Source organism: Micropterus salmoides, unplaced genomic scaffold (assembly GCF_014851395.1).
Source record: "Micropterus salmoides isolate LMB-PRFRI ecotype aquatic unplaced genomic scaffold, ASM1485139v1 Ms_hic_scaffold_3, whole genome shotgun sequence".
In the NCBI taxonomy this organism is placed as follows: domain Eukaryota; kingdom Metazoa; phylum Chordata; class Actinopteri; order Centrarchiformes; family Centrarchidae; genus Micropterus; species Micropterus salmoides.
In genome coordinates this window covers 3,140,908-3,151,056 of record NW_024042261.1, presented here as the reverse complement: position 1 = coordinate 3,151,056, position 10,149 = coordinate 3,140,908, and the positions used below count along the sequence as shown (strand labels likewise).

The 10,149-nt window shown below is 40.1% G+C and overlaps 2 protein-coding genes across 2 annotated transcripts in view; one reads left to right on the top strand and one right to left on the bottom strand.

Annotated features, from left to right (window-relative positions):
* nf1a (neurofibromin 1a) overlaps window positions 1-10,149 on the bottom strand; it is a 194,261-nt gene that overhangs the window by 78,186 nt on the left and 105,926 nt on the right.
* Window positions 563-3,984, top strand: LOC119883193 (uncharacterized serine-rich protein C215.13). Its single transcript, XM_038693758.1, has 2 exons — window positions 563-831; window positions 1,370-3,984. The coding sequence occupies exon 2, from the start codon at window positions 1,411-1,413 to the stop codon at window positions 2,503-2,505; it is 1,095 nt and encodes a 364-aa protein (XP_038549686.1). The 5' UTR covers window positions 563-831; window positions 1,370-1,410; the 3' UTR covers window positions 2,506-3,984.

Below are 10,149 nucleotides of genomic sequence, written 5' to 3'. Positions count from 1 at the left end.
AGCAATGGTGGAGAAGATGTATCAAATTATAATAATATGTGAAAGATCATTTGAGAGTCAAGTCATGGCATTAAATAATAGGATATAATATCATTAGGTCGGCCTACGGACCGCAAGAAAAACACAGTTCACCACAGTGTGTTAGACAGTAAGCGCTAAATACAAAACCCACAGTTCAACAATCAATTAATGCGCTCTGATCTCAGTTCAAATCTCCCAGGAGTCCATCTTTCTGTATCCCAGTAAGCAAACAAAAAATACTCAGTTTGAGGTTCAATTCAAAAGTTGGTCAACGAAAATAAAAACCAAGTGACGCGTCTCGTAGACAAGCTTAGTAATTCTCCGTTAACACCAGAGTTCCCCTCCCCTGCAGCCTCTGATGCTGCAGCGCACCGGCTGTAACCAGGCTGTAAGTCGGGACAGACCGGGCCTCTGTAGGACTTGTGCAAAGATATTTCCTGAGCTGACTGGTGGCTGTGTGTTTGACGCAGGCACCGATCGCCACAACAAACTTTTTTATATTTTTAGGCTCAGCTACTTAAACTCTAAGTAAAAACACCAAAGGATCAAATTGTAACCTCCTAAGAAGTCGCGCACTTGGTTAAGCATCAAACTCTGGAACTGTACTGCACACGTCACACTTCCTGTACATGAGGCAAGAATCACTCTCAACATTTCAGAAGAGAAGCCCAATGCCCCTAGTTCCTGCTGTCGTCAAGGCACATTGTGCCAGACTGGCAACAGCACAAGATCCTACATCTATTGAACTTTGAATAGATCCTGGAACAACACAGCTAACGGGTTACTGAAGTTACCCGTGCAAAGTCAATGGTGAGTACATTTTAATAATTTGAATTCTCAATGTAGCTTTAGCTTCACCTAATGTCTCAAGTGCTTTGGAATGATGCTAGAGCCAAAAATGGGGTGAAAGTTTATTGAAACTCTATATACAGTATATATTCAAAACTTAACAGTGACAGTCATAAATAAAGCCCCTTTTCGATGTGAAGTGATAATGAAAAAGCTGATAAAAATAATGAGACAAAAAAAAAGGTAGCAATGCAAGCTCTTACATTCTTGATTAAACTGAAAATCTCCTTTAGTTGAAGATAATTTTATATTGTAAAATGTAACCAAAGACCAGTGAAATGTCCATTACATGAAACTGATTGTAGTGCTTTAAATATACCCAGTATGTACCCTTGAAACTTATGTCTATTTAGAGTTGCATTTTGAGGAAATGATGCAACACCAGGTTACATTTCACAACACTGTCCCTTGTTTGCTCACTCGCTTCAAGTATTTCCTCATCTGTTTCAGATTGTATACATGCTGTGCATCTCTGATTAAATAACTTCCTCTGTTCTAGCTATAAAGATACAGCAACTCGCCAGAAGACAGAAAAAAACAATGACCATCGATTTCACTAGACTCATTTTCATATGGCTGCTGCCACTGACAGGAAGCAGCACAGTAACATCTGGCCAGGATCACAATTTCACTCATGTGACGGCAGGTGAGGTAGGAAATAAGCTCACTCACGACCAGCTGACAACACAGGAGTTGTCAAGCTTAAATCCACTCTCAGAGGTCTCAGGTAAACATTCACTGCAAACAACTCCAACAACGCCTTCAAAGACATTCTTACCAAATATTCAAACAGCACCAACTCCCAATCCCATATCATCTCAGCTAAACAACTCCATAGTGGGCATCAATTCTTCCACAGAAGTCACAACATCAGCAACAACGATGGAAACTAGTCACGGCAGTAACCCAACCATAACTACAAGAGTACCTCCAATGCTAAGCAGCTCCACCCAAAGCCTAGACACAGGAAAAACATCGACCTTCCAACTCACCAGTGATAAAATGACACGTCAAACACAGTCTACCAACCTCATCTCTACTACAACCTCATCTACCAAACATGTTGACAGCAAGTCTACAAGTACAAGGCCAGTCACAGGTGGTGATGCTACACAGTCCACAAAAAGTTCAATGGCCATGACAAAGACACCATTCACCCACACCACCAGGGCAAAGAAAAGACAAAATTCTCTAGAAAAAAAGGCAAAGCCCAAACAGGAAACAACCCACAGTAAAGCAGTAGCAGGACTCATAGGTGGGGCCCTGGTATTGATGATGGTAGGATTCCTGGTCATCTATATAAAAAAACAAAAGCTTCAGAGGCAGCAGATAACAACTACAGACTGGGCTGGCCCTTCACCATTTTTAGAGGGTGGAGCTGACAACGGCCAGGTAACACTGAGGTCATCTAACCGAATTTCTCTCTCTAGCTTCCTGCCTCTGAGGTTATCCAAAAGGTTGTCCCTGCTCCCGGAAACAGATGAGGAGTTAGAAGACATGACACCAGGTACTACGTTTGGAAATAAACATCAAGGGAGTTCATTTGGTCAAGTGGTGGATGAAAATGATGTACAAGAAGGCAATAATGAGACTGCTATAGTTGTTTTAGAAATGAAAAGCACAGGAGCTGCTTAGGGTCTCAGGTAACCCAAAGTCAACTCCCCACCCCCCATCGCCATGCATCCACTTCCATTGGTTTCTAGGCAGCAAAAGCTATGATTGAAACACAGGAAACTAACTTGTTTTCATTTGAGGAAATCATGACAAGAGAGAAGTGATGTTTATCTAGTTCTCTACTGTAGAGTGTAGCAGTAAAATATGAACACAGGTCGTCACAATTAAAGAAAGGAAAATATAAAGTATCAACAACATTTATTATCAATAACAGTAGGGAACAAATGGATTTTATTTATCGTGTGTGATGCACAGGGCAAAGTTGGAGTCATAAGTTAGGTTATTGGAGCCTTTCCTGTAAGTCACCCTGGCATTATAGTTATCTGCAAGGTCACTCCAGGGATTTTCAGCTTAGACCCCTGCTGTATTTTCTTTAACACAGAGACCAGGAGAGTGAAAATCATTTTCTCTGCCCTCTGTGTGTTGCTGTGCTACTGGGAAAAACGTAACCATAAGATACATGCAGACATTTTTTTCATCTAGTAGCTGATGAAAAAGCAGAAGGATATGTGGTGGTGAGAACAAACCGTGATACTTTCGGTGCAGCACAGAGGCCAGCATACTGTTTAACCCATGTTAATAGCTGTGAATACCACAGGCGTAATACCAATGTTTGCATTTCTACACTGGGCTTAGACTTATAGACTGCTTATAACTGAGTTTTGCTCCATCTTGCGCCAGTGGAAGTGTGGGCACCACCATCATAAAACAGAAACCACTGGCTACAGGACTGTTTGCCACAAACCCCATTTTCCCATGCCTGAGCACTTTCACCTCCCAGCTGCACCTTCTGCTGTCAGGGTCAAGTTCTAAATGAAGCTTTGAAAAACAATGAAACACACTGAAACTACACAAAATGAAAATGTCTGGGACATCAAAGCCATTCCAGGTGGATTCACCGGGACCTGTTCTATTAGCGTCTAGAAATCTAACCTGCATCAGCGTATTAGCAAAATGTACATGTGATGATTTTTTTGGTGTGATTCTGAACCCAGGTTTCAAGCAGTTTGTTAAGCATTTTTAATGAATTTCTACAATTACTACTTGTGCAGCCTCGTTTTGTGCCCTTAATTTGCAATTTAGAGCACATTAGAAAGGGCTAGAAGTGTAAGATGGGAGAAGGTACTCCCCAGTGCTTCAGGGGGGTTAAGGGTTAATGCTTATTCATATGTTAACTGTTATGTCCAAGTAAATGCTTTTCTGTAACTATTTTTTCATTTGTTTCTTATGTTGTATCTGAAGACAATTCTGAATCTTAACCAAAGAAAAAAGCCAAGGGAAGTTGGTTTCTGTCACATGTCTTCGAGTGGTTGTGGTTATGGTTTTGGATGTGATGTTAAAAACAAACCAATTCCACCTACCAAACAGTTCTACAGCTGTATATTAACTGGTTGCCTTGAATGAGTTTAACTAATAAAATATTGAAAACTGGCAGACAAAGTAAATGACTGATTTATTCAGCTATTTTAGCACAGCCTAAGTGATAAGTATGATAAGTCATACTTACCTATAGTGATTTTACTGAGACAGAATAGCATGGCCATGAGTGAACACAACTGTCGGACAGTACAAGAGTGCCATCATGTGTTTTGTTGTTCTGGTCAAGAACACTGATTATATAACGTCTAATTCAATAATATTATATTTCAACAACACGTCTCAAATTCAGTTTGTCTTCATTAAAAGCTGCCTTTTGTTTACATTATAATGCACAACAGATGTAAGTATAGCCTTTCATGGCAACCTTAAATAACTGTGATGATCACATTCAGGACAGGAATGATATATGTGTTCTTCTCTCAGTATTCTGATGTCAAGAATAAGATTTATTTGATATACATTTTGGATTAGTTTCCACTGAGATATTTAGTAAGCAACATTTTGTTATATTTAAAATATTCAATTCTAATCCAGTTAAAATTATTTTCAAATTAGCAATTAGCAATTATTAAGTAATGAAAAATAACTGATAAGAGTAGTAGTATCGATAAAACCAAACATAAAATTAACAATCACTCCCAAGAAAACGGCAGCAAGTTAAGTGTGTGTGTGCGTTTCAACGCATCCTGGCTAAATCTCCATCTGTCCACTGCAGATATACTTTCAACAACCTGGATGAGTAACTAGTATGAATGAGTGCATTAGTACAATATATATAATTATAACATTATATAAAAAGTATCATGTTAATTTAACAGTATCCTGTTAGTACACTGTCAATATATTAATTATATATAATTATTTAAAAAGGTAAACAGAAGAGGAGCTGTGCATAAAAACCTCAAAAATTAAAACCACAAGAGCAATAGTGCAAACGAATAGGAGAGTTAAATGTGGACTTTTAAACATCAGATCTCTCTCTTCTAAAGGTGTACTAGTAAATGAACTAATATCAGATTATGATATTGATTTATTTGGTCTTACTGAAACCTGGCTGGGTGATGGAGAATATGCTAGCCTAAATGAATCCACCCCTCCCAATCATATTAATACTCACATTCCTCGAGGCACAGGCCGAGGAGGTGGAGTTGCAGCTATCTTCGACTCTAGCCTACTAATCAGCTCTAAACCTAAACTAAACTATAACTCATTTGAAAGTCTTGTTCTTAGTCTTTCGCACCCAAGTTGGAAATCACTGCAACCAATTCTTTTTGTTATAGTGTACCGAGCACCTGGCCCGTACTCTGAATTCTTATCTGAATTTGCAGAGTTTTTGTCAACTTTAGTCCTTAAAACGGACAAAGTTATTATTGTAGGAGATTTTAATATTCATGTGGATGTTGAGAATGACAGCTTTAGTACTGCGTTTATCTCTCTGTTAGATTCCATCGGCTTCTCTCAGAGTGTTCATGAACCGACTCACTGTTTTAACCACACCCTCGACCTTGTTTTGGTGTATGGTATTGAAATTGAACATTTAGTGGTGTTCCCACAGAATCCCTCTTTATCCGACCACTGTTTGATAACTTTTGAGTTTGTATTGCTGAACTACTCGCCACTGGGCAAAAATTTCTATACAAGATGTCTGTCTGATAGTGCCATAGCTAAATTTAAGGATGCGATTCCATCAGCTCTAAATACATTATCTAGTCACAAAGTAACGGAGGACTCCTATGCTAATTTCAGTCCCTCCCAAATCGATCATCTTGTTGATAGTGCTGCAGGCTCGCTGCGAATGACACTCGACTCTGTAGCCCCTCTAAAAAAGAAAATACTAAAACAAAGACGGTTAGCTCCATGGTATAATACTGAAACTCGCAAATTAAAGCAAATATCACAGAAACTTGAGAGGAATTGGCGTTCTACCAAAGTGGAAAATTCTCGTTTAATTTGGCAAGATAGTCTTAAAACTTATAGGAAGGCCCTCCGTAATGCCAGAGCAGCCTACTACTCGTCATTAATAGAGGAAAATAGGAACAACCCAAAGTTTCTTTTCAGCACTGTAGCCAGGCTGACAGAGAGTAACAGCTCTATTGAGACAAGTATTCCCATAGCTCTCAGTAGTTACGATTTCATGAAAATTCTAGCTATTAGAGACAAAATTCACCAAGACCTGCCCTCAATTGGCACCGACTTATCTCTTAACTCAGGAACCTTAGAAACAGCTGTAGAACCAGATACATGTTTAGACTGTTTTGCTTCCCTCAATCTTTACCAACTAACTTCAATAATTTCTTCATCTAAACCATCAACCTGCCTCTTAGACCCCATCCCGACTAGGCTGCTTAAAGATGTTCTACCCTTAGTCAGCACCTCTATACTAGATATAATCAATCTATCTTTATCAACAGGCTATGTACCACAGTACTTTAAAGTAGCTGTAATTAAACCTCTTCTGAAAAAGCCCAAACTTGATCCGGATGTTTTAGCCAACTATAGACCTATATCTAACCTTCCATTTCTCTCTAAGGTTCTGGAGAAAGCAGTTGCTAAACAGCTGTGTGACTTTCTACAGAGCAATAGTTTATTTGAGGATTTTCAGTCAGGATTTAGAGCTCATCATAGCACAGAGACAGCACTGGTGAAAATTACTAATGACCTCCTTATTGCATCAGACAAAGGACTTGTCTCTGTACTGGTTTTATTAGATCTTAGTGCTGCATTTGATACCATTGACCATCAGATCCTATTGCAGAGACTGGAATATTTCATTGGCATTAAAGGAACCGCTCTAAGCTGGTTTAAGTCCTATTTATCAGATCGATTTCAGTTTGTACATGTTAACGATGAGTCCTCCATGCACGCCAAAGTTACTCATGGAGTTCCTCAAGGATCTGTCCTTGGACCAATCCTCTTCACTTTATATATGCTTCCTTTAGGCAATATTATCAGGAAACATTCCATAAGCTTTCATTGTTATGCAGATGATACTCAGTTATATCTATCGATCAAGCCAGATGAAACTCATCAGTTAGCTAAACTTCAAATGTGCCTTCAGGATGTTAAAACCTGGATGACCTGTAATTTTCTCATGTTAAACTCAGATAAAACCGAAGTTATTACTCTGGGGCCTAAGCACCTCCGTGACGCATTATCTAAAGATATAGTTTCCCTGGATGGCATCGCCTTGGCCTCCAACACCACTGTGAGGAATCTTGGAGTTATCTTTGATCAGGACATGTCGTTTAAGTCTCACATTAAGCAAATTTCAAGGAGCGCCTTTTTTCACCTACGTAATATTGCGAAAATCAGGAACATCCTGTCTAAAAATGATGCAGAAAAACTAGTCCATGCATTTGTTACTTCTAGGCTGGATTACTGCAATTCCTTATTATCAGGCTGCTCGAAAAAGTCCATTAAGACTCTTCAGCTGATCCAGAATGCTGCAGCACGTGTTCTGACAGGAACCAGGAAAAGAGATCACATTTCTCCTGTTTTAGCTTCTTTGCATTGGCTTCCAGTAAAATCCAGAATAGAATTTAAAATCATTCTTCTTACCTACAAAGCTCTTAATGGTCAGGCACCATCTTATCATAAAGAGCTCATAGTAACTTACTACCCCACCAGAGCACTGCGCTCCCAGAATGCAGGGTTACTTGTGGTTCCTAGAGTCTCCAAAAGTAGACTAGGAGCCAGAGCGTTCGGCTATCAAGCTCATGTGGAACCAGGTTCCAGTTTGGGTTCAGGAGGCAGACACCATCTCCACATTTAAGAGTAGGCTTAAGACTTTCCTCTTTGATAAAGCTTATAGTTAGGGCTGGCTCAGGTAGTCCTGAACCATCCCTTAGTTATGCTGCTATAGGCCTAGACTGCTGGGGGATTTCCCATGATGCACTGAGCTCCTCTCTCCTCTACTTTCTCTCCCTCTGTATGCAACCTTATCCCATTATTGCATGTTACTAACACAACTTCTCCCCTTTCTGGTAGTCTTGTGCTTTCTCGTCTCTCTCCTCTCTCCTATCACTTCCTGCAGGTTTTCTGGCTCTGGAGCTGTGGAGTCTGGATCTGTGGCTGCGGGTCACCTGCTGCCCCCGTGTTCCTGCTCGACACCCTCTGCTGCAACGACTATTTTGCTAGTCTTATTGTTATTATTGTTATTATAATCATTAACATTACGATGGTTACCATTAACACTATTATAAATATCTGTACCATTTTTCATTTAGTCTATAGCAACATTACCTTCACTGTGTGTACCTCTGTGTGTATATTGTGTAGGCTGCCTCCCTCCCCTCTCTCTCTCCTTACATCTCTCTCTCTCTCTCCTTACATCTCTCTCTCTCTCCTTACATCTCTCTCTCTCTCACCCCAACCGGTCGAGGCAGATGGCCGCCCACCCTGAGCCATGGTTCTGCTCGAGGTTTCTGCCTCTTAAAAGGAAGTTTTTCCTTGCCTCTGTCGCCTAGTGCTTGCTCTTGGTGGGAACTGTTGGGCTTCTGTAAATAACATCACAGAGTACGGTCTAGACCTGCTCTTTTATGAAAAGCGCTGTGAGATAACTGTTGTTGTGATTTGGCGCTATATAAATAAAATTGAATTGAAAATTGAATTGAATAATGTTACTGTATTCATATCACTAGTATTATATTAATTCCAGTTATAGCTGTACCAGTTACATCTTCGACCAGAAGATATTTTTTTACGGGTCTCCAGTATTGATGTTTCAGGTGGGAAAATCTGGAATTCTGGAATAATCCGGAAAAATAACATCCCTGATAGGGGCAAGTAAAAATTAACTTAAGACAAGCAGATTTCTGACACACTTGCATGACCAAGAAAGTGATCATAGGCAAGTAAAAAAAAAACTTAAGAACCCTGTACCCACTTCGTTAATGGAAGTCAATCAAATCAATGATCCCTGATAATCACTCTTTGTCCCTGTTCTATTTTTGTAAACTATCACAGTAGTGTCTGAAAAAACACCACTGCATCATAATTAAGGCTCCATTCATCGCTTGTTTGGCATTGATATAGTACCATATTATTAAGTCGATACGGCAACATTTGCACTTATATAAAGTCCAGCGTAAGCCCAATATTCAATCTCATTTCAGCTCTGGTCTGGTTTAAGTGGCTCTTCAGCTGCTACAGGTGGTGATGGCGCAGTGGATAAGAGATATGCCTTTAGTGTGGAAGACCCGGGTTTGATTCCCACTGTGACATTGTGGGAATATGTCCCAACCCCTAGTGGGTCCAGAGGCGTGCGACCTTACATATATAGCAATAAAAGCGTCAGCTAAAATAACTAATTATAAAAATGAATTACATGCACCACTGTGTTTACAGTCTAGCTGCTGAGCAGGTCATATACGTTGGCTTTTTACAGCCTTTTCTCTTTGAAAACAGTAGAAGACTACACTGAGAGAGTGAACCAAAATAGTAAAGCAACAGAACAATTAAAGATGCAAGCAGGTGCTCACACTGTAGCGTGTCGGGTGTGAGGCAGCCATGTTGCAGATTCTGGAGCTCTGCTGGTGCGGCTGTGAATTTGCGCTTCGGACGGTTTTCTGGGACAGTTTTGATGTTCATATGTCCAACCTGTTAGGAGTAGTACATTACAGCAAAAAATGTGTCATTTCCTGTTGCCAGCAGGTGGCGCTATGACTTTGAGTGAATATTGGCATATGGATGTGTTCAGGGCGGGACCCCTATTATACATGTAAAATTTGGTGCAGATGTGAGCATGTGTGCTGAAGTTATAACAACTTGTTACCTGTTTCATGGCGAATCATCGATTTTGTGACAGCACGCCACGGGCAAACTGGTCGACTGATAATAACAGTTTATACAACTTTTAATCGGCAATGGGTTTAGAGTGCACAGCGAAAAGACGATCTAATTCCCTAGGAGGAGTTAGTTAAAGTACAAAGTGTGTAAATCGCCAAAAATCACCATTAAATCCAAAATATCCGACTTCCTGTTGGAGCATGGCTCCAAGAGGCTTATTTTTAAGTCTGGAGAAGGTACATTGGTTACTCAAGTTTCGTACAGCTAGGTAAAACGTACAGCAGGCTGCTTTTTTGAAATTTCGTAGGGGGCGCTATTGAGCCAATTATCAGCCAATATAAAACAACAGTTCTGATGAGCATGCAAAGTCTCGTGAGGGTTTGACTATCCCTAGCCATGTGACGGCTAAAAAGGCACTATAGAGCCAACGCGTAACCC

Excerpts from the sequence above, each read along its gene's own strand:
- LOC119883193 (XM_038693758.1), top strand. The coding sequence starts at position 1,411 with ATGACCATCGATTTCACTAGACTCATTTTCATATGGCTGCTGCCACTG.